The sequence below is a fragment of the Syngnathus typhle genome, linkage group LG2, assembly GCF_033458585.1.
Source record: "Syngnathus typhle isolate RoL2023-S1 ecotype Sweden linkage group LG2, RoL_Styp_1.0, whole genome shotgun sequence".
Classification (NCBI taxonomy): domain Eukaryota; kingdom Metazoa; phylum Chordata; class Actinopteri; order Syngnathiformes; family Syngnathidae; genus Syngnathus; species Syngnathus typhle.
In genome coordinates this window covers 17,856,311-17,882,049 of record NC_083739.1, presented here as the reverse complement: position 1 = coordinate 17,882,049, position 25,739 = coordinate 17,856,311, and the positions used below count along the sequence as shown (strand labels likewise).

The 25,739-nt window shown below is 39.8% G+C and overlaps 1 protein-coding gene across 1 annotated transcript in view; it reads right to left on the bottom strand.

Annotated features, from left to right (window-relative positions):
* LOC133170643 (plexin-A1-like) overlaps positions 1-25,739 on the bottom strand; it is a 164,230-nt gene that overhangs the window by 64,707 nt on the left and 73,784 nt on the right. The window contains exons 4-6 of the mRNA XM_061303721.1: positions 11,311-11,442; positions 394-494; positions 148-271 (exon numbers count right to left, since the gene is read on the bottom strand). Coding sequence (XP_061159705.1) covers positions 148-271; positions 394-494; positions 11,311-11,442 — 357 coding nt within the window. The remainder of the gene's footprint in view (positions 1-147; positions 272-393; positions 495-11,310; positions 11,443-25,739) is intronic.

Below are 25,739 nucleotides of genomic sequence, written 5' to 3'. Positions count from 1 at the left end.
TCTTGCATGCAATATTGTGCTTTGCTTGTATGTTTTCTTACACGTCAAATAAAAGCGTTTCTGCTGCAACAATATATGTATATACATATATTTATGTCCTCACCACAGCTTTCAAAACCCCACAGTTACTGCAACACAACATTATACCTGCACTTCTGACACAGTGACCGAGATGGTGTCAGGCTGGACAGAGAGTCGGACACACTGATCCACTCGAGTGGTGAAACGCTGTGGTTCCTCTGCACGCTCGCAGCGATCCTTCCTTGAACATCTATCAAAGCAGAAAGAAATGCATGTGTCACCTTCATAAAAAAAAATAAAAAAATTTGGCAGATTCGATTACGAAAAAATTGTGGATGCATACACTTACATATTGTGCATGCATACACTTACATATTGTGCAGCACACACCAGCCACAGTGAGGGTCTCCTGATCCCAAACAATCTCCGCAGGAAGTGTACTGTTCACAGCTCTCGACCGGTACTCGAGTAACCTAGGAGTAAGATACATACATGGTTAACAATTCCTGATGTAAAATACAAACCTTAGAGTTGTTAATATTAAATGGGAACGGATATGCCCACCAGGGGTCTGTGCCTGAAAACTGAGATTAAAGGAACAAGTCCACTGTGACTATACGAGTTAAATGGTTGTGGAGGTGGCTGCTTGCAATGTCTTACCACTGCATATTTGTAATGTAAGCCAGAGGGGGAGACCTGCTGACTCCAACTTATGTAAACACACACAAGCTGATTAAAATCATATGCTTACACGGATATCTCTCTGTCGTATTCTGCAACTAATAACTCATTTTAAAGATCCAGGAACACATTTGGCTTTCAGAAGTTCTAGACTGTTACACCAGTGAAGCTGATAACAAACTTGGTAAAGTGCAGACCTCGACTGAGGTCCAACAGTTTTTACTTAAATCACCATCAAAATCCAGGATGCAAACACAGAATTTGGCCATCAGGGTGGAGGGCTGTTTCCAAATGCCCTATTCATGGCAGTGATCTGGCCAACTTTACATCATCTGTCCCTGGAAGTCTGCTGGCAGGACTTTGCTGCTTCAACCTCCCGCGTGAACTCCAACAACTCAGCTTCTGTTTCGACTATACTAAGGACTGTGCGCCTCACAAGCGCTGATTTTAAAAAGAGTAGACGAGCTGCTTCATCTGGCTGCGAATCAAGTCGGTTGCTTTCACGTCCACAGTGGTGCAAAATTCCGGTTTCTAACTGCTCCAAGCTGTGTGCGTTAGCGAAAATACCGACAGTTGGTGCAGCTCACCCCTGCACACAGTTACTGCGCACTTCACGCCAGACTTTGCACTGGGAATGTTTACAGAACCGAATTATTACTAGAATTGGTTGGCCATGAAATCTGTCTACTGAGGTCACAGTGGCAGTATCTTTCGTAGTAGTAATCCTCTTTAATCCTGTTAGTCCGGCTGAATTTAACTATGGGTCAGAAGTCAAGATGTCATTAGCCTAGTAAACCTTGAACACCAGTTACAACATATAGTAAATGCAGTACGGGCAAGCATTTGCCCTGCAGCCAGTTATTTAAATGAATCCTACACTCCGATAAGGCCATCATCTGAACACAAGCACAGCAAGAAGAAAATGTTTACTCAACATACATGGATGCCATACAAAACAATGCTCCATTCAGATAGACATCTCAGATAACTCATTTTGTCAAGCAGATCTCGATTGTCTGGCATCTGTGTGTCTGCGAGTCTACGATAAGATGAAGGTTGAACGATTTCTGCGAGGAGCCCTGAGATCTTGGATATTAACAAGGACATCATATAAAGCTGTGCAAATAGACTTGCCTCTCAAACAGCAGCCAAATAAATGTGCCCTAAGGGAAAAACAATAAAAGACTATCCTTTGAGTGGAGTCTGTTTCTTCATGTAGTCTTCATCTTGATACAATACAATACAACATTATTTATACAGCAAATTTTACAACAGGCGGCTCGGTGGCGCATTTGGGTAGCACGTCCGCCTCGCAGTTAGGAGGGTGCGGGTTCGATTCCACCTCTGGCCCTCCCTGTGTGGAGTTTGCATGTTCTCCCCGGGCCCGCGTGGGTTTTCTCCGGGCACTCCGGTTCCCTCCCGCATCCCAAAAACATGCTTGGTAGGCCGATTGAACACTCCAAATTGTCCCTAGGTGTGAGTGCGAGTGCAAATGGTTGTTTGTCTCTGTGTGCCCTGCGATTGGCTGGCAACCGGTTCAGGGTGTCCCCCGCCTACTGCCCGATGACGGCTGGGATAGGCTCCAGCAAGCCCGCGACCCCCGCGGGGACTAAGCGGTACAGAAAATGGATGGATGGATTTTACAACAGCTATTCTTTAATTCTATGAGCTTTCAATTGTCTCCATCCTTTTGTTGGTGAACTTGTGGTTTTATGAGCAAAGTCAGATTAAAAATATATCACTGACATCGTCAAGGAATCTGCTGGATGAAGGTTAGCATTGTGCACGACTATGACAATGATCAAACATTAGAGCCCTATTTGAAAAATAAATAAAAAGGATAAAAACAGACAAAATACGTAGAGAACTTAAGTTATGTATTGAAAAAACTTTTATTTGAAAATCTCAGTCGACATTTCTCGCACTTTACCTATTGATAATATTGGTAGTGATATGTTACTACTAGTTGTAAATAATCAAATAGTGTGTATACTAAGACCTGTTTCTAGTAAATAAGCAGCCATTTTTATTTGCACATACATATGAAAAAAAAACCATAAAACAAATAGCTGTCTGGAAGATGCACTGCATTTCTACACTGTTGCCACAAAAGTGCACATATTTGGATAATTTGTCATCTGATTAGTTTGTGAACGTTAATCTAATAAATTGTCCAGTTAATGTTTGTGCCCGTAATTTTCAACGCAGATATATAGATCTGAAATTTCAGGTTGCAATATGTGCCTAGAATGGTATTTTTCAAATACTGCATTATGCTATTTCACATGGCTTTCACACAAACAACACATATCTCAACTAAATGCCACTAATGCATCTTTCTCTTCATTCTCAGACTGAACAGTGTGAACTCACTAGTTTACAGCAGATTCATAGTGACCCTTGCCTGATAACTATTATAATACAACCATTACCAACATGTCCCTTTTCACAGCACACCAAATAGCACCAGATTACTGTCATTATTTGGCGCCTGGACAAACATCATGTTAGTATTACAGTCTGATAAAAGGATGGGAGGAGGAAAAAAACATGTCACACTCAAGCACAATAGCAAAAGAAAGAGAATGGAATACAATGAGATTTAGTGACCGGGTGGTGGATGATGAAATGGTTCTTTCATTGAGTTTGAGAAAACACATAATAGGATGGGAAAGCACGAGCCTTGTGTCTTACAGAGTAAATATGAACCACCATTGTTGAATCAAATATGGCATTTCCATCCCAGGTCCATTTGCCACAGCAAAGACATTCATTTGTGGATAGCAGAAGAAGGGGAGTGCAAAGAAAATGAGGATTAGAAGATCAGGTAGCCGTGGATACAAGGAATGACACCACCGGTGCGAGACACGTCCAGGAACAGCTTGAGATCTGTGATAATTAGGTATTTGAAATACAAAACAGCTTCAAATGAGCCTTTTTTTGTTTGTGATATAAGAGGTGAGTAAGTGTTGCAGTGGTAGATGTGGAAAAAAAAAAGGGGAGGAGTGATGAACGAATGCAGCAGTAGACGGATGGAGAACACATGAGAGATTGCGTTTAATGACTCACTCTACATGAATGTGCCATGTTCGGTATTGTACAATTATTGGCCAAAAAAATAACTTCATCATCTGCCCCACAACAAACCGATGAATGGCTTCTGTGAGGTAACACCAAAATCAAGACTTTCATTCCCCCCCCCCCCAAAAAAAAAAACCCAGACTGGTTGGACTGTTTTCTTCTAATGCGGAGAAGCAACTCTCCACAAGAAATGCCATTAAAGGATTGTTTTTATTTAGCAATGTATTGTATAGTGCATTTTCCAATTAGAGGCCAGCATGTTCATTTAGTCAACTGTATGTGACAAGGCACCTCGTAAAGGTGAGGGGGATCATACGTAATATGTCTGTGTCATTAAACTGTCTTCACAAACTGTCTGATTAACACAATGTTGACCTTACATGTGTTGGGTCTATTTTGAGCATCCACATAACTTACTGAACCAAGGATGCCTCATAAATATAATAGACAACAAAATAGATCTGGTTGAGTTTTTCCAATTGTTAATATTTCCTTCATTCAATACAATGTCTTTTCATCGCCTCTTTGTTTGTGTTTATGTTCTGTGACCATCTGTCTTAAATTTGTCTAGTTACACAGAAAAACACTGCAAATGAAGCCAGAGATCAAAGGTGGACACAGGCAGAGTCAACCTTGGTGGAGGTAGACAAACAAGAAATGGCTGCCACATAACGAGAGGGTCTCTCAATCATTATTCCACCCAAGGCCGACATCTAATCAGGTATTAGTTATGTCTATCTATTAAACCCACAGCAGGGAAAGTTTGGGAGTTTTATTTTTACCATAAATGAGGCAGAACTAGGCTTCTAAGATGCTAATGTGTTCTGATCCTTACAGTAGTAGAAATATTGAAGACAAATTGCCACCTGAAAAGCTTTTGAAAACAAATCCTCTACAGACTTAGCAGATTGTGACCAAATCCAATAAACACCCTTTGCTTGTCAGAAATAACATCAATTCTACTGTATTATTAAGTATATAAAAGCAATGCAATTACTCGATCTATGTTCTTTCTCTGCTTGTTCCATTCACACACTTGAGCACGTTTTCTTTTTCCTATCCTAGTCACGTATTTACTCTCAACACTATGAAAACATCTTGTTCTCGCAGTCTGTTTCTTTGACTGTCTCACAAATCAAATTCTGATCAACTCTCATAATTCTACTTTATCAGACGTACAGCAACCACAGAGCCATTGGACCGGAAGTGAAGTGTGCACTATGATACGTGCTATAGACGTTATTAAAATGATTAAAGTTTACCTATTATAAACACTAAAACCTGCATGTGCATAAATGTTGACACAATCAAACAGAAGAGCTCAATAACAAATAATAAAAGGCTGCAATATTAAATATTTAGTTGACTTGGACTGACTTTTTCTCACCCTTGGTTTAAATGCTGGTATCTTTGACACTCCTTCCTAACTGTTTTGCACTGACTCTTTTGTTTCATCTCCTGGACACCATTCATGTTGTTTCATGCAGCAAGTTGAAAATCAGCTTTGCATAGAATAGTCACAACAACAAGAAGTCTTGATGGGACTGTATGACTGCTGTGAGAAGACACTAAATTACTATCAGCTTCAACAGTAATATCTTTAGGCGGGTTGTTGCTACACACAGGGGTAACCAAATATACGATTTGTCGGAGAAACAGAATTTTACCGGCGCGTCGCCTTGGGGACCAAACCCTGAACTAAAACCAATCCAAATTTGGCAGAAAAATAATTTTTTGACGTTTATTTTTCTGCATTTCATTAAAACAACTGAAGGCATTTTTGGCCTTTATAAGTCAAGCTTTTCTTGAAACTGATATTTTCTCTTTAATCCTCATAATTATAGAATCCAGTCGCAGACCTGACAGAAGAGTTCTGTGAGCCGGGTTCGGCCCACGGGCCAACAGTTGACGACCACTGCAGTGTGGAATTCTGCTTGCCCACACTGTCTGAGATGGTATTTTCAAAACTCAAAACACTAATTAGCCAGGAGGACCAGGGGGACAAAATTCAATATCCTCACATCTTTCCACTTGTATACTGCCTTTGTCAGCTTTTTAAAAACAACTTCAAAGTTGACAAAATACCAAAGATGATTTTATTAAGAAATATAGTGTAGTTTTTCCCACTGATCTCTAAGGGCAGTAAATGCTGAGTTAATTGAATACGAAGACCCTCTAATGTGGTGCCAGGCTTGCCATTTCTCCATTGTGCAGTATTGCACGTCTCCACATGTTTCTGAAGGCTAGTCGAATCGATAGACAGAGGTGCATCATCAGCCCGTTATGTCACTGTCTGAGCATCTCCATGGAGGAAGAGGTGAAGCCATTAGCTGCCAAGAGGTTGCCTCATGAATCTGTTTTACAAGAAAAGAAGCACGACCTTTCCCTTTGTGTTAATTAGTTAACGATGGCTGTATAGTCTTTTTTTAGAAACTGAATATAATATGGAGAGTTTATTTACAGTTTTAAACCAATTTTTTTTTGTGTGTTGTTTTTTTTATTCTATTTTATTTAATTATTATTCTTCAATTCTATCTTTTTCACTGGCATCCTAATGGACAGCGAAATAGTTTCATTGTACAAAGAAAGTGTTTTCATTGTACATATGACAACAACCGCTTTGAATCTTGAATCTATTACATTAAAATAGAAATCGAAAAAAAATAAAGCATTTGCATGACACAATATATTGTAATTATGAGGAGAATAATCGTAAAAAAATATCCCGATAATGATATATCTGTGACTGTGTATTTTGTATCTGTATTTTCATTGGAGAGTGATGCCACACTTGTGCTCATGCAGGGAGAGCAGCACTCTCATTGATGGAAAATTGCCTTCTTTTTTTGTTTATATTTTGTAACATTTTCCATTTTTTTCATGAAAACACATCAAGTAAGAGTGGCATCATGACCAGCGATTATATGAGACAAGGGTAATTTACACCTGAAATCAATACATAGCAAGATTCCTGGTTCATGACAAATTGCATGATGTCATTCATGGGAGCATTCAGAGTCTGAGTAAACTGCTACATCAGCTACATTAACTACAGAGGGTCATGATGACATGATGAAAAATGTTTTTTGTTAGGGACAACTGAAACATGTAATGGTAAAATGACTAGAGTGGCAAAATTGACTTAGGCATTGAGGTGAAAAATATGTGATCTCACTGAATTTACTGGAAGTGACCTATAAACATTGTTTGAGCATTGTGTGTGTGTGTGTGTGTGTGCGTGTGTGTGTGTGTGTGTGTGTGTGCGTGCGCGCTTGTGTGTGTAGACAGCACAGTATACATATGTATCAGACAAAGATAGCCATAGTATTTAAATCTTGCATTAGCTAATCACAAATGCACTTCTCATCACAAAGCAGGCACTCTTACATTGTGCATTGTGTATGTGTGCGTTGCGTGAATGTGTGTGTCTGTGTGTCGATGTGTGTCTGTGCATGGGTGCCTGTGTAGGATAGGAGAGTCACCTCTGGGACAAAGATAGTGCAATCCAACACTTTTAATTACGAGAGCGAGTGAATATGGGGAAAGGTAAATTGCTCTGTCAAGCTGGGAAATGGGTTTTTTTTATGTTTGAGCTCTCATCACTTGGCATTTCTATTATTCAACACGGAGAGAAGAAGGCTAGAATAGGGAGGAGAAGGAAGGCGGAGGAGAAAAAAAGATGATTGTATGTACAGGACTTTGGCAAGTGCATGTTGAGACACTAAAGATTGACTCTTGTGGCGGGATTGAAAGGACCACTTTCTATATATTGTCACTACAACAAAGCTGCTATAATACTACCAACATTTTAAGGTCGAAAAAATCCTTAAAATCACATCAAAATGGAGACTTTGAGTTGCTGTTTTGTGACATTTCGTCTGAGCGAGCTTGTAAAAGATGATCACAAGTGATTATTACGCAAGCAGCAAGAATGGAACTTCTGTGTATGCGTCTGTTTTGGCTGTTCAGTCCATCCATCCATCCATCCATCCATCCATCCATCCATCCATCCATCCATCCATTTTCTGTAGCTCTTGTCTCCACTGGGGTCGCGGGCGGGACACCCTGAACCGGTTACCAGCCAATCGCAGGGCACACAGAGATGAAAAACCATCCGCACTCGCACTCACACCTAGGGTCAATCTGGAGTGCTCAATCAGCCTACCATGCATGTTTTTGGGATGTTGGAGGAAACCGGAGTGCCTAAAGAAAACCCACGCCGGCACGGGGAGAACATGCAAACCCCCCGTTCAGTACAATCATTGTACATTGTACTACAATGTACAATAAAAAAAGAAGTGCTGAATAAACAACGTAAAAGCAGCTGCTAGGACTCTTTGGCTGAGCTGACAAGATTCCTCTCAACTGACTTCTAGTCTTAGAATGACCAGCAATGAACTTGTTGTAAGTGTAGTTTGATTTTTAGCAGTAAGTTTGCCTATTTCTATAGTGTTGTCCGGTAAGTCTATATTAGGGACATGAGTCCAATCAAATTTGACCAACTAATCATGAAAAATGGCCCATGGTCTGAAATAACACTGATTTATTAATTTAACAAAAGGAAATTGAGGTCATTATAAATTATTTAACAACCTCCAAAGTAGAACATGGTTGTTTTTTGTTAGAATACAAAAGTGGGATAAGAAGAGAGAAGTAAATGTCTTTGGCAAACACTTGCATGGTCCATGTGTATGCACTGATTGTTGCGAGATAAGAGTGACATATATCAAAGAGTCTTTTGGTGCTTGAATAAAGTCAAAATCACTATCTGTACCAGTGGCTTTGCAAATCCGGCTCAGCTCTATTTATTTGATTTCAGACCAGATACAAATTTTGCAATGGGCTATGAATGATTGAAATCTGCATTTTAATACAGCCAAATGTTTTCATATGTAATGATGAGAAACATTGAAGTCAAAAGTCACTGTTTCATCTACTTTTTTATGTATTCCATATAGGCAAAGATAGCTGTCAAGGTAGCAATGTTATTAAATGTCCATTCAGTGATGGATGTTTAGTTTAGCTTTTTTAAAATGTAATAAATGCATGTTTGTGTACAATAAAGTATCAGATAGGAATGGGAATGCTAAATTTTACTTTTAATTGAATGGCAGAGTAGTTGGCACATCCAACTCACAATTTGGAGGTTGGGGGTTTGAATCTGAGCTATGGCCTTCCTGTATAGGATTTGGATGTCATTCCAATGCCTCTGTTGGGTAGTCTTTTATGTGCTCTGCATTTAATTGGGAACTAGCCTAGGGTGTTCCCCACCTCTCGCTCAAAGACGTGGGATAAACTTAAAAAATGCTGGCTGAATGTCAATTTTCAAAATTTGTGCTAAATCATGCATAATCTGAGTTCGATATCAAGTAAGTAAGATTGATTTGAATAAAAACATCAAATAAACTCTAACAGCTAAAGTAAGCTGAATACAGTCAGGTCACTCTGCTACTTAAGCTAAACACGGACTGCAGAAGGAAATTGCTTTTTGCAAAGTTCAGATGTGTACGGCTTCAGAAACTGAAATATTGTCATCACCAATAGGCTTGGTCACCATTGTCAAACTAGGACAAATTATTTAACACATAATCCAAAAGCCTCGGGTTCAGACAATGCTCCAGAGAGGCTTCTGGTGCGCTTTCATGATGAATGCATTAAGTAGGAGAGTGAGATCTTCTGCTATCTGAAGCCCCTTCCATGAGAGCACTTGTTCTTGGACTCTCGTGTAGATTCAAAACAAAATGAAGAAATACCACAAGATGATTTACAAAAGGAAACAGGGTAAATCCAACAAAGCAATTTTAGTGTTCCACCTTTCTGGCACACGTACTCACACCTCGATTTCTGACGGATTCTGATAATGGTTGTGAAAATCGTCAGTGTTCCAGCTTTAGAGGGAAACTGCAATTACTTGCTTCCCAAACAAAATCCTTTTACTCTGTCTCTTCTAGGACGCGATGAATAGGATCATACATGTACTTCCTACTTAGGCATATTGACCTTTACATGAGAGTATCACTGCGGCCCATCATTGTGGTTTTTACAAGGCTTTTATCCTGTCTTCCCTACAGTCGCGGCGCTAACCCTCACAGACATATTGGTGCTCATCAAAAAATAAAACACTTGGCTTGAATAATTGAGAATGACTTTTCTGGTGCCAAGAATGAATCTCTTTAATGTAGATAACAGCAAATGAGAGGGAACCTATGGGAACACTTGAAACATGAATGACTTGTCAGCTTTTAACATTGCTGAGAAAAGTGCTGAGCAATACTAGCTTTGCATTACAGGATGCTTCTTGGAAACAAAAGGAATGATAATGGTGAGCCTTAGAATCTCTAATAACTGTTTTTATAAATTGTTTTTAGCTCATCTGTGTTTTTCTTGCTTATGGAAATTTGAGTGAGAAAAATGTTTGTGCTGTGTGGCTATCAATTAAAAATGTTTTTTTTCGTTGATATGTTTCATGTGAGACATCTTTGGAGATGTGCTTTTGATCAGTTGAAGGTCATTTTTATGCAATACCTCCTCGTGTAGCCTTCCCTTTGCACTGACTTTGTATTCATGGATCTCCTCTTTGGTATAGTCTAAGCCTCTTTTTTGGCACTGCCGTCCTTGATGGACAAGCTTAATTCCTCAGTCAGGCCAACACTGTCCATTCGTATCAATTACACGAGACTTCTTCACTGTGCTCATCCAGACACATGGAAGTCAATTATGTCTAATCTTTGGTAAATTACACAGCACTCACGAGGCAGTTCTGTCTATGCGCCGGGAACATCTCACTGAAGGTTATCACAGTGTGGTCATTAGCTGCTATGAGATAAGAGTCTTGCAGGTAAGAAATGAGAAGAGGACAAAAAGTAGAGCAACGCAAAGGGTCATACGTTATGTGATACGTAGTGATGATAATGCTCTGATACACTCGGGCAATTGTGTGCTTTGACATCAGTCCTTTGTTCACAAGTCAGATAGGAAAAATCAAGTGTTTCAATCAATGATTGCTCTGTTTTTTTTAATGTTGGGGATAAAATATGGTGAAATTCTGTGTCTTTAAAGACATGTAGGAATGTGTGTAGGAGTTTTAAATCCTCTACAAAGCAGACACTTTGAGCAGAATCTTTTTCACATTGTTTTTGAAATGATTACAATAGTCTTGTTTGAGTGCGTATAGATTAGGGGTGGTCTTTGAAGACATTTGAGGCAGGTATTTTTAATGATATGAATACGTTCCGATGAAAATATATAGGTGCAATATATTCATGTTCATGCTCAAAAGATCAAATATATTCCTATTGTTTGTGCGTTTCCTCCTCTTTGCTTTGCGTCATTCTTTCTGAAAATGTGTATGTTGCATGTATTTGGCACTGTTTACAAACAGGCGGATCCTTGTATCATATGTATCACTGGCCGATATTGATATTTATTCATGACTTGTGTGTTGTCAGTGGCAACTGTATTCTAATGTCGATAAGCTCCTTAAAAAGCTGTTAAATGTTTGAGAGTGTAAGTATGGTCACACTTTACCTGTTGATCAGTGAGAGTGTACAAGTATTGGTGATCTGGGCTGAAGAGCAAATCTTTCAGGATGGGGCTGCCGTTGTTCACAAGGACGTTTTCATACAGCAAAGCCGGCTGGGAAACCGAGTTGACAAGGATCTAGGAGGGGTTAAGCAGAAAAAGACAATGTATTTTATAATTTGAAAGCCATCTCAATGTTCAACAAGCACTCAGAAAACATTTCCATCAGGTATGATTGCCACAATACAACTAGTATTTGACCATAGCAAAAATGTGTCACTGTCCCCAATCACGGAATTTAGACACCTAATTGTGAGTCAACAATAAACAACAAATGAATCAAAATTCAATCAAAAACAGTGATGCACAAAATATCTTATGGTAAATTCAAAGATTTCTCTACCAATACAGTTGGATTTTTTTATTTATTTAATTACTTTCAACCAAAAAATGTGTCATACATATTCATGTTTGAAGTGAGCTACATTTTATTTAACTTGATAGAGTTGAAAGCAGAGCTCCAAAGAATGTGAAATTGATCTATCACGTAAACCTTTCCCAAGGCATTTCAAAACTTTTTACCACATTCAAATATTTCAGTATTTCCCTCTCTGGGTAGTTTTTATCTGCCAAATCAACAACAGCATTGCCTTTATATTTCTCAACAGAAGGTTTGGCCTGTCAACACAGTCGGTGAGCATCTTTCTTGAGAGCAGAAATCCACTTTTGTATAAAAGGTAAGAACTGCATTGATGATGAATCAGCCTTGAGAAGATTCTCAGCGGGATGTTTTATCAAAATAATTTCAGGATTTGCTCTATAAAGGAAAATGTCTTGCCTCTGAGTTTACAACAAAATGAAATCAAATGCCTCGTGTGAAGAAAAGCTTGAACAAGGACAGCTACTCGCTTCACTTTTGTTCTTAAAATAAATCGGTTTGAAAGAAGGGAGGGGCAGAGAAGTTGACCTTACTTTCAGACATTTTTAAGATGGCCATTATGGAAATTCGCAGGTTCATTGAAGACTAAACTGCCTATTGTGTTGATGGTGATTTGGAATGTTTTTGGAAGGAATACTCATAAACATTCTAGAGAGACGTGCAACGAACAAAAAAGGTAAAAGAAAGTTATGTGAAGTGAAGTTATGTGGGAACGATGATCACCGACAGGCAAGTTGCCCTACAGCTCCGGGCAGAGGGCAGTTGGAGGGGGATTTAGGTCAGCTGGCACAGAAGGGACGCAGAGGGGCACAGGTGAGCGTACGCTCTCATCTCTTCCAATAGCCTGCAGGTTTTTGCTCTCATCTTGCGACCTGTGAAATCTAGTTAAGCTCCATTTCCATCAAACTGTAATACTCTTTATTTTATTCATCTTTCTTTCTCAGTTTTTGATGAATTTAGGTCCGACAATTTGCTATAATGCTTTTACTTTCTTAGGGTTGCGGATGAGCTGAAGCGCAGCTGACATTGGGCAAGAGATAATGCTCATCTGGGACTGGTCACCCAGAGAGCACATTTAGGGAAGATATCAAATCCTCATCAAATCTAACGTGGGGTGTGGGATGTACCAGCCGCAGCACCTGGAGAAAACCCGCGCAGTACTTTTGCTCGTTTTCATTCCACTCCTTTCCATTGCATGCTTCCACCTATCTAAATATTCTTCCACCTGCTCCCTGCTTTCACTGCAGATCACAAGGTCATCTACAAACATGGTCCATGGAGATTCCAGTCTAACCTCATCTGTCAGCCTATCCATCACCATTGCAAAGCAGAAGGGGCTTAGAGTTGATCCCTGATGCAACCCCACATCCACCTTAAACTCCTCAGTCACACCTAGAGTACGCCGCATGACTGCTATACTCTCGTCGCACATGTCCTGGACTATTTTAACACTTCTCTGCCTCCTTGAACACTCTTGTTGGCTTTCTCTAGATAGACAGATATGATGCAGTTCCATCTGACAAAATCTGCATCTGTAGTACTCTTCCTATAAGCATGGAACCTTATTGTTGTTGACAAATACTCACTTCTGTTCTGAGTCTAGCTTACTCTACTCTTTCTCATAATATTATTGTGTGTCTCATGCCTTTAATTCCTCCGTAGTTCCAACAACTCTGCACCTTACCCATGTAAATGGGCACCAGTACACCTTTCCTATATTCATCAGGCTTCTCACCCTGTAGAATTCTATTTTGGACTCTGGTCAAAAACTCCACAACCACGTCTCCCCGAGATGCTTCCATACCTTCACAGGTCTGGGGAAATTAGCTAACGTAAGTAAATTATTAGAGGACAGGTAAGAAGTCTTGACAACCTCTGTAGAAACGCTTGAGACACATGTGCAAAACGATTTTTTTTTCATTCACCTTAACATACTGAAGCAGCCGCGTGAAAAGCGTCTCACCACTCATGTACGAGCCATGCTGCGTGTCATCAAGAGAGCTTATTTTTCTGCTTGCAGCCAAATAGAGACTACAAATGATATGTGGATCTTTCGAGCATTCTATTTTGAGGGCCATTATCAAAGGCAACCAAATCCAGCCTGACAGGGTTGGCATACTTTTAAATCTGGTAGCAATACCTGCAGGAGTGTCATGAATGCGACAGTGAAAATGTGGGATGAAAAATGATGAAAAAGAAACACTACATTATGATCAGCAATCTGCGTTTGTTTGTGCCTGAAATTGTGTTACAACACGACTTCCTCTATCCATTTTAGGGTGTGCTGGAGCCCAGCCCAAATGATTTTGTGCATAACAACGTACAAGGCCCAGAGAGGCAAGACAAGCAACTAGCCGCATTCACATTCATTCTCAATTTTACAATCTTAAATTTAATTTTAGAAATTTAATCATGCATGTTTTTTTAAATGCAGCAGGAAGCCAGAGGATAAAAAGGACATACAAAGTTCAAACAGGGAAATCGATGCCCAGATTCGAACTACCAACCTCAAAACATTGAAGTGATTCACTACATATACCACTTTTTTTACACTGTATTTTATTCTGTTCCATTTTTTTAATCATTATTTGAAGCAATCTGCTCTGTTTCTGCTTTTGCGACTTCCAAACACCTGAACTTCCCCTCTGTAAATCATCAAAACATGATGATTTCATTTATTTCATTTTTGAAAGTAATAAAAGGTTTTGAAGCCAAATAAATATTTCATAATTTACCTATTCATATTCAACATTATCAATCAATAGCCCACGCTTCATAGCCCATTTTGTGGCATCACTAACGCCTCATTTTCAATATCTCCTCATCTGTTTTTTTTCCCCCCGTTAGTCACACACTTCTTTGTCCCACTTATATGTTAGTGACCTTATCAGTGAACTATGCACTTAATTACGTGACTGGACAAGTAGAGGGTGGAAAAGGGCGGTGAAGGGATTGTGATGGCGAATAGGGAAAAGTGGGGAAGGTAATATAGGAGCCGCAGTATTTGTTAACCTTATTAGCGTTTCTCATGGAAACCAATGTTTAAACTGGCCAGTGAAGAAGAGTAATGATGCATAGTCCAAAATATTCAAGTAGCTTTCTGATGATGGAGCGAACAAAAGGAGGCACTTGCTTAATGAAATTTGCTGTTTGTGTGTGTGTGTTGTGTGTGTGTGTGTGCGTGCATGCATGCGTGATCTCTATTAAAATTGATTTTGCGCTTATCCATTGATGAGGGTTTTGGTAAATGCTCATGTCTGCGCACACACACACAAACACACACACACAATGGTGATCTATGAGAATACTACAAACAAAACCGAATTTCAAAAACATGCATGTTGTTTGTCAGTTTGAAGAATCGAAGACTAAATCACAGGCCAGATCGCACCTGCCACACCATTCTATGAGTAAGTGCTGTGAAATCTTGTGCATCAACTTCCACATTTTTTGCTAAAATCTACCGCAATTCCAATTGTCATGAAATAGCAATCAAACGTTTATATGATTTCACAGATGTATCATTCCACACAGGGAAACCGTAACTACAGTGTGGCCTGCAACAAAAATGAGTTTTACACACTGCTCTAAATTGTCAGTGTGCAAATGAAAATGGTTGCCTGTATGTGAACTGCATTTGAATGGTGACCAGTCCTGGGTATAACCTGCCACTCGTCCATTAGCTGGAATAGGCTCTAGCCCAGCCATGGTGAGCACTATTGAAAATGGCTGGATGAAGAAAGTTAGAATCAAAAGCCAGAGATCTGTCTGAATGCTTAAGTGTGTGTGCAAGTGCGCATGTGTCTAACCCTGACTGGAGGGCATCCAAAGTATCACAGCATACCTGCTGACTACATGTCTGCACAGCCCTCTCTCTCTCACACACACATGCACTGGCCACACAGGTGACTTGTAGTGAAATTAATCATTGTTCCTCTGCCGCACCACCGCTCTCACAAGAAGATAGCCGACGGTGAGACACACACCTGCACGCACACAAATGTGCACACATTTTTTCCAGTCAAAAGAGTGACAAGCAAACAGCTGGCCCGTGACAACAGTTAATAATCTGCTTTGCTGAAACAAATCTTTATGATTTGGGGCAAGAATATTTTTGGGAAAACAATTAAAAACTTCAAAACTGTAGCATCAAAACAAACTGTAAACACTCACTGATTAATTTTATTAATGAGGAAAAATGTTTTGCTTCAGTTTCAAGGTGATACAATTACACTGGCAGGATTTTTTTTATCCTTTTGTTGCATGCCTCACTCAGACTATTAGCGCTGTTAAAGTTTGTCACTTAAACTTAAGGGAGCTTAAGTCATTATCCCTTTACATATTCCCTTAACTATCATGCACGGGATGACACTTTCCCAACAGAGTCGATTAATGGGAACGATGCATTTGTATTTAACTCAGAGGCACAGTGACAGAAGTTTATTTTAGGATTTTCAAATGAAGCAATATGACAGACAACTCTAGTATTGTCACTCATCCTTGAGGAAAACAATTTACCGTAGATGGAAATTTCGAGACTGGGATTAAACAAATGTTTGTTTTCTTTTCTCCTTGTATTACACATTCAAATGTGCTGTAAGAATCTGGGTTATGTTTGGAATTGGTGAAAAAATGTAAACGTTCCTTTGATATCTGTTTGTGTAAAAGACTACGAAAGTATAGCGACGCCTTCATTTCCTACAATTAATCGTTCCTAAAACTTGCCAATTCTTGTGCTGTATGTTAATCAGTTATTATCATTTCACAAATTTTAATCATTTACAATTGAGTAGTGGGATCTTTGGGGGCTCCTACATAGAGACCACATTTGCATAATGTGCTACTTAATTAAGTGACAAAACAGAAAAATCACTCACGTCTTGATATTGGTAGATTTGAATTTAAATCAAGTGGAACTGTCACATGTTAGGGTTGAGACTAAATTCAATTAGGTCTTTTTTTAAGGCTCCTCTTCCTTCCACCCCTCAGTGTGGAGATACAACTAAGGCAGACAACGCTAAAACAGCAGCTCTATATTCTTCCCACAGACAGAATCTGCAATGTGGCCATAATGAAATCCACACACTTGCTGCAAAATTTCATGTAATTGTTTGGAAGTTGGTGAGAAAGTTGCTGGGAAAAGGTAACCTGCGTCTCAGAAAAACATCTTTCTGTGTGTACATTACAGGGTACTCTTTGCATTTGTCAAGAGCAACGATCTCAACAATAATAATGCCCCTTTATTAAACACAAACACACGTCACATATATATTTAACTAAAAGTTGTCCAAAATTTTCTGATTCTTGGTCCTCAAAAGTAATAATTTGTGGATTTCTCAGATCCTTTGTGATAGAAGACTTATCTTTTGTGTTTAATCAAAATAAGGCATTTGCAAACATCTACTTTGAAAAAAAATGACCGTCTATACTTTTTGTGTGATATTGCTTATCTCCTGGTTAGTTTTTTTTTTTCTTAATCACAAATAATACCAAATAGACAAAATATTGTTAATAATCAGTAATCAGATTTTTTAAATAGACTAATGCAATCAAAATTGTATTATAAATCTATTTGATTAATCAATGAAATAATTAATAGAATAATAGCTTTAAAAATATTCCACAGTGACACTCTTACATATGAGGCATGCAATACTCTCGACAATGTAGAAAATCATACACTGCAGCGTGTCGGGCTAAAAAGTTCAAGGGTAACGCAAAGTGAATGACATGATAGGCACTTGGACCCAAAGCCCTGAGCTATTGTTTTCAAAGTGCCGCCATAACGGCTTTATGCTGACAGAGCTGAGATGAATGAGGACCATTCGAAGAAAATGGTCATCTCTCGAATTCCTTTTGTGTAAATCTATTTCCTTTCTCTTTCTCTCTTCTTGTACTCCTTTATCCATCTCTACTTGTCACTTGCTCTTTTGCATTCCTTGATGCACCACCACAGCTGACACACATGAGCAGCCAAGCAGAACACACTGGCTGTGTATAGTGCAGCGTTGCAGCTCGTGTACTCCCCCAGTACGTTTGTGTGTGTTTTCCTTCCTTTGCCCTGCAGTGAGTGGTGAAAGTACAACTAAACGAGTTCAATTTGTCAAAAGCAGAAAGGTGCGGCCCTCGAGGGCTCACGGACAGCTGTCGACAAGGCGACAAGAGAAGGTTTAAAAGGAAAAGAAGGGGAATTCACACGCACACATACACACACTTGGTCAATACCAATATTCCCAATATCCCATTATGCAGTTGATTAAAGAAAATACGAGAATGGAATGATGCTCCTTCAGTGTTTGTGAGTGTCGATAAAGTGCAGTCAAGACCTCTGTGTTGACTCAGCAATTAATGTGTGTGTCAGTAAACAAGGGCACCGCCCCACTGGACGACGAGTCATTAATAAAGATGCTCTGCCTCAGAATGAGTGCAACCTGACCCGGACGAGCCAGATCAAGAAAACAATGTCTTGGCGCGTCCGACGGTTTGAACGTTTAAAAAGATTAAAGATTAAAGTCCCAATGATCGTCACACACACACCTGGGTGTGGTGAAATTTGTCCTCTGCATTTAACCATCCCCATGTGATTTTAATCCATCCCCTGGTGGAGAGGGGAGCAGTGAGCAGCAGCGGTGCCGCGCTCGGGAATCAGTTGGTGATCTAACCCCCCAATTCCAACCCTTAATGCCGAGTGCCAAGCAGGGAGGCAATGGGTTCCATTTTTATAGTCTTTGGTATGACCCGGCCGGGGTTTGAACCCACAACCTTCCAGTCTCAGGGCGGACACTCTACCACTAGGCCACTGAGCTGAATTTACTGAGTGAATGACAAATGTCTCTGCCTTTCGCTTTCCTTCTGTGGTGAATTGCCGCTGTTTATTAATTCTTGGCTGCAGAGGAGAGGGCAAGAGACTGATGAGCGGGACACATCTTGGACAGCCTCGCGTCAAAGGCCACAAGCGTAAGACAACAACACACGCGTGATATTTATACCGGGACATCACTCACGCGCTATTCATTCATCTGCTAACAATAGCTGTATGAGTGAAGGCATCAAATAATCATGTTGCTTCATTTGGCCTTATGAAAGAGAGGGAACGGAAAAACACCAGATGACCTGTTTGGAGAACAGAGATCCTATGACTTCCAAATGACATGATAGCATCATATTTTGCAAGCTTGCAGTAAAATCACAATTAAAATTAGAATGCAGTCAATACTTTGCAATGACTGATGGATTGCTCAAGATCCTAGCAAGATTTAAAACTCACCCCTGACAAACATGTCCACATACATTGTACATTTTTTTTTCTTTTTAACTAACAGCTAACTAATAGCTGCTAACAAGGGATTAAACAAATTCAGCCAAGAGAACAATCTGCACGACGGCGCTTTGCGGCAGAAGCTAGCAGACAGCATGACGTCTTGTGCACACACGGGAAGCAATGATAGACTTAGGTCACGACCCCTGTCCCTTCAGTCTCTTCTTGGATAGTTTTGTCACACTGTGACAATTCATCAAACTAAATTAGAGGCATGAGATGAGGCCAATGAGGGGTGGGTTTTTTTCTCCCTAAAGCTCATTTTAATAAGAGTTTAATGTTTTGTTCTTTTGTTAGCACTACCTTTAAAGATCATGGAAAGTGTGTTGTTAATAAGCCTGACAAATGCTGCACAGGACCAAAACAACTTGAATCAAGAAACCTTTTTTAAGAAAGCCTTCCATTGATAAGTACAAGAGGGTCTCTCTGGGACAGCAGCTCCCTCTCAACATTCTGCTGTGTCTGGTGCAAAGAGAACAAAGGACGGCCAGTTAGATTTATGATCTCGCTCACCCTCGAACGCACACCGCTTCCCTCTGAACATCAGTCTGCTGCTTTATTGGAGCTTCATGTCAGCAGTGTGGGATAAATCACGGAGAGAGAACAAATTAGAGAACTCATATTTTGGACTTTCTTTTCTGCTGCGCTGTTATTTATCTTTGACGTTGTCTGAGGAGTCACAGGTGGTGTGTAACTACAGCAGTACACGTAGATGCCAAGGCATTAACAACCATCCTACAGTTTGTCTGTGCAGTCTGCCATCCTACTGTGGATATGTAATTACAAGGGGTATATGATAAGACTTTTTTTTGTACTCTTATCCTGTGGGAGCTCACGGCTAATTATAGAGTCAGCCGAGCTTCAAATTGCCATTTAAACAGCCATACGGTGGAAGACAATAACAAACGCCCTTGGTGGTGTGTCATTGCTGTGCAGAAAGTGTGAACGCAAAGAAGTCTCACAGTACAGGAAACACAACATTTGCATGTGTGTCTGCTTCTAAAACATCCATCCATCCATCCATCCATCCATCCATCCATCCATCCATCCATCCATCCATCCATCCATCCATTTGATTGAAGATAACAGATTTCACTGACATTGCTTTTTGTTGAGTTATATGTACCATGTTGTTCATGTGAGTCATATTAATAGTACACTGTTGAAATTAATCAGTTTCCACAAGTAGCAGTGCTTTTATTTATCTGGCAACCCAAATACCCTTATAAAAAAAGCTCAGAGAAGAAAGGCAGCCTCAATGTTAAATTTAAATAAACATACATCAAAAAGTTTTTGAAACCCCCATTTTCATTATTAAAGCAAACACAATTATTGCAAGTAAGTCAGATACATTTTCTACTTTTAAAACAGAAGGCAATGTGAAGACTGAGAGACTGTGTTTAAGAAGGTTGATGCTGGGAAGTGGAGACTGGCTGGTAATAAAAGAGAAATGTTCGTAAAGGCAAAAGAATATGATGAGAGAAAGTCCAAGGAAAGGCTAGAGAAAGGACAAGAAGCGATTTTGTGGCCTGTGGTGGAATGTGCTTTGACAGAAGGGTTGCTGCCAACACACACAGGAATTAAACTTTAAACACACCGAGGGGGCTCATTGTCCTCTCTTTTCCCCTAAAACAAAGATGGCTTGCCATGAGACACTTATGCTATAAAATGGAGTGTTATGTTTTTAGAAAATTGTACAGACAGTATGTTAAAATCATCTCCCACAGCACGACTTTAGGTGTAAAGTCAGTTCTTGTGCACTTCCTTGGGCCTTCACGCAATTAGAAATTTGTTATTCAAAATCACCAAGTAAATAGTAAATGCTCTCAAAATACCATTGATTCATTTGCTCCCTTTTCCCTCGTAACTGCTTCAGAGTGTGTGTGTGTGTGCGCGTGTGTGTGTGCGTGCGTGTGTGTGCTTGCGGTCGTGCGTGTTTGTTATCCTTCCTCTGCCCCCAACTTTGAGTCTGTTCCTTGACAAGGCTCCCTCTGGGTACACATAACCCGGAACTTTTGTTAATTAAACACCATCATGGATCAGATAAGCGGTTCAGATAATGAATGGATGTATGGATGGATGAAGAGATAGACATGAATGCGGGCAAGTGTGGGACGGACTCCGGTCCATCAATGTAAAGTGAGTAACAGGGGAGGTAACAGGCCACCAGTTGTATCTGTAACCAACAGCAGGTAGCACTCAGAACACAACCATTTGCATGCTGGGAAAATTGCATGACTGAGAACAGCAAGCATAGAAATTATGTTGTCAGTGTGAATTCAGCCCCTAATGCAACAAACAACCTTGTTAAATAAGAAATGTAACTTTCTGATGAAACTGATGATCAAAATTCATGTAACTAATTAAAGACTTCATATTTGTTGTAATGAATGTACTTATGATATTTAACCCTAATGTCCAGTTAAGCCACAAATTATGAACGTTTATTTATTAGGTCCCAGGAGATCATTTCTCTTTTTGGCAGAAAGGTATGGGACACTTTACAACATATCATAGTAATTCTTACTGTAAGAAAATAAGTACCGTAATTTTCGGACTATAAGTCGCTCCGGAGTATAAATCGCACCAGCCATAGAATGCCCAAAAATGTGAAAAAAAAAACATATATAAGTCGCTCCAGAGTATAAGTCGCAGACCGTACTACGAACGCTCGACTGTTAGCTTTCACAAAGCATTGGGTTCCCACCCACGTTCAAAACTTTCCACTTAAGCAATAGTGAATACTGCCAGAATACTTTCCAACTCTGTTGTAAAGTTTTATGGTCCCAGAGACTCTAGCCACAACAATGTTTCCTACAGCGTTAACCCTATCAAACTTCTTGTTCTTCTTCTTTTTTTTTTTATTTTCCTAATGCACACATGGGTGTTAGCAACCTTTAGCAACCTAAAAATCTCTATGAAACAAAATTCAAGCAGAAGCTGACGCAAGCTATTCGAGGACAAATATGTTTAGAGGCAAAATAAAGTCTATGTTTCTGTGAAAATTGATTTCTGTTTATACTGCAGCCATCTGCAATAGTTTATTATCTTTTTTTATTCACTGCAACATCGTTGCAGATTATGGGTAACTCTAAACCTCAGGAATGGACATAAAGTGATACTATTAAAGGTGGGCCATCATTGTGACAATGCTATTTATGGATACCTTGCACTGATTTTCCTTCATAGATTTGTGTTACTATTTTGGACTATTACTGCTCACACGCTGGTGGGATTTGGAATAAAGGTGAGTTTTGTCTTGTTTCAAAAAAAAATTCAGATGAAAATGAGCCTCATGCAAGTGTTAAGTTTGAGCCCGCAAGTGCTTGAGCAAGTGAGTTTAAGTCGGCTCTCAAGGTATAATTTTTGTTTGTGGCATTTTAAAAATGTGCACATGAGCAGAAAACATTCATTCTACCTACAGCTTCACTATGCTAGTCTGAATATGACTTTCATATTCACAATTTAAAGATGCAAAATCATTGTAATCCATCTCAGATTTGATCAGTCTCATTTTAGGTTCTATATTTTAGCATTATTGTTCTAATAGAGTCCATCATTTACTCACCAGAGATGCGCAAAATAAGCTATGCACCATTTTATTCAGCAGACGCAATACTGTCTGCGCCCTGTTAGCCGTGAGCAAATAAACAAACCTTGAGGAAACCAAACCGAGAGTTTTGTTTTAATCAATGGAATTAAGCGAGACAAATAAGATCTTGAATTTGTCTCTAAATATGACTTTAAAGATAGTGGTGGTTTAATTATTAGTTGAATTTGCCATCATGCACTCATGAAACATGAGAATAAATGCATGTTGGAGGCAAACAACTGAAATTATAGACCCATTCCAAATAAAGGAGTGAATATGCGCTCTATAAATGAGATACAGTAAACTGTTGCCGCACTCTGTTGTGATTTGTGCACAAATACCAGATGCAGTGCGGTTGTCTGAAACGAGTACAAACCATTGCTCATTTTTGACAGCTTTTTATTGGTCGCTGCCTATGCCATGTGCGGCTCTGCAGAATGTTCACCGCCACTCGCTTTCAGTGCAGTTAAATGTGTTCTCACCACTGTTAATCGGCTTCACACACAATAAAAGCATCATAAACCCCATAATGGCAAAACAGTTTTAGCTTCGACATGATGTTTTCATAGAACATTCAACACTTGATGGGAAAATCTAAACAGAATGTAGTCCCAGATAGGACCCTATTACTGCAAGTTACCAGAGAAAATGCCAACAAGAAGACTGACTGGGTGAAGGAATAAAGAACTATGAAAAGGAGGGGAAGAAACCACTGCAATATTTCGTGTCAAATAGTCCAACTCAAATGAAATGAAATGAATGTCACCCGAGTGTGACTTTCAAAAACTCTCTCCTTCACATTTCTAATTCAATGTTAAATTTGGATGGAAAGCTTTGAAACAGATACATTTTGTTGCTTTAAAAGACAAGCTGCACTAAGAGTCTTAAGCGTTTAATGTGCCAGATCGTGAGCTAGCAGAAAACAGAAAAGGATATTTAGTGGGTGGAATGCAAAGTCGGTAAGAGGATGAAACAAACAGGAAACAAAGTCTGGGGATTGAACTTGCAAATGAGGGGTTGGTAGCAAACCACTTGAAGACTTACACATGACCAGTCTCAACAATTAACTGCAGCTGTTTTTGTCCCGCCGGTTAATTCATGAGTTTTGTGTCATACGCCTTAATGTTTTGAGGTTCTCAGAAACAAATATGCTTGTTAAAATGTACATGTGTGCACACATTTTGGTAAACACCGCAATAACACGACAGGTTTAATTTGCTTAGTAAGCTTGGAAGGAATGTGGGTATGTTTTGCTGTGGGTGGGCCCCATAGCATGTGCTGTGCCTGGCATCAACAGACACCGATCCTGCTCTCAGGACTTTGCTCTAATCTCTCCATCATCCTTTTATTTTTTTCACTTCGACCCTCCCTTTTCTCCTTGTTTTGTTGTGACAAATAAAACGAATTAAGCAAGAAAAAAGTGTGCAGCTACTTTTTCCCCATCTGACTCTAGAGTCACCAGAAATCAAGCGGAGCAATAAGGAGACAGGGGGAGGAGGACAAAAGCTTGAACAAGCTTAGGATGGAAACGACCTAGTGGAAACCATGATGTCATGATTAGTGAGGTGCGACCATCCAGCACTCTCACTGGCACCATGCAGACGCCAGCGGTGAGCACGCACACACGCAAAAAAGCCCTCTCTACTTTAAATAAATAATCACCGCTGCTGCAGGGAACATTGTGTTTATTGTCACTCGTTCCCTCCACTATGAGTGTGTGTCCAAAATTGCAGAACATAAATATACCGTGTAGTGAAGCCTAAAAATTCAAATGACCCCAAGGTTGTGAAATTGGGCAAAACTAAAGACCAAAAAGTTGAAAAGCACTGCATGTTAAACAAAAATATCATCATTATTTAACACATCTCAAGTGTATTTAGACTTTGGATTGCATTCAATTTGTAAACTGCGCAGAAGGCGGAAAATCCTTTAAAGCTAGAGTGAGCACATTAACACTGTCATTATATATCATCTTTCAGTCAACAACTTTATAACTGATTTAACATGACTGAATGTTAAACTGAGAGCTCACAGTGACTCATAGTTAAAAAAAAAAGGAGTTGTTTAATTTTAACTTCCAGGAATATCTCCACCATCTCATCACTTTCCAACCATAACAGCGCTGAGCAATGTTTACTTTCAGACATATCTGCAGTATCATCCTTAAACAAGGCTGAACACCGCCACTATATCACACTGACTGTTGCTTCAAATATTTGCTCTACTCATGTTGGTAAATATATTAGAAAGGACAGTGGGAGATTATACATCCAGCACTAATGTGTTTAGGGAACATAGTTTGTGGTTCCTCATATATGCAGAGGAAAAAAAGGCAAAGTTCAAGGATGTCATCTTTTATTTCTTTGCTCAGAGTTTCTTGAGGCACATATTATCCAATGAAGCAAGCAGACAAAAGCTTGTGTACTGAGCGATGATGGGATGCCGTCTGCATTATTGAGATGATAAAATACTGCAGTCAAAAACGAGCTGGCCAACACTGCTGGCACTCCCCGCGGGAACCCGCTCATTAATACCAAAAACCTGGAAGGAGCTGAAATCTCCTGCTAACACACGCACACACACACACTCACACACACGCATGCACACACGCACACTGAAGGCTCACCCAACTTTGAAGACCGCTTGTAACACACTTCGTTCATTGGATTCAATCAGTGTACTGAGAGACAGATGAGATCCGAGCTCTGACCTCCAACTCACCAAACCCACACATCCACTTAAAGACAAAAGGCCTATTTGAGGAAATGACATCATCAGCAGTGGCAGCGGTAGGGTCGCAGGGGTCAAGGCTGGCTGTAGGCTGTCTCATCACGGCAAAGATTACACTCATGCCAATGGTTATTACCAATCCTTATGAGGAATTGTGAGCGGGGAAAATGACTTGAGGTGCTCTCATCGCCCCCACCCTCTTCTCTCCCATCACTTCCTCTCAACTGCTCTGGATTGATAGCACATCTTATTACCTATAGATAGATGGATGGAGCAGATTATGGAACGCTCCATTAGCTTCACTTTATATCAGTGGGTGAGATCAGCGGCGGAGTCAGTTAAATGGGAAAAAGGTG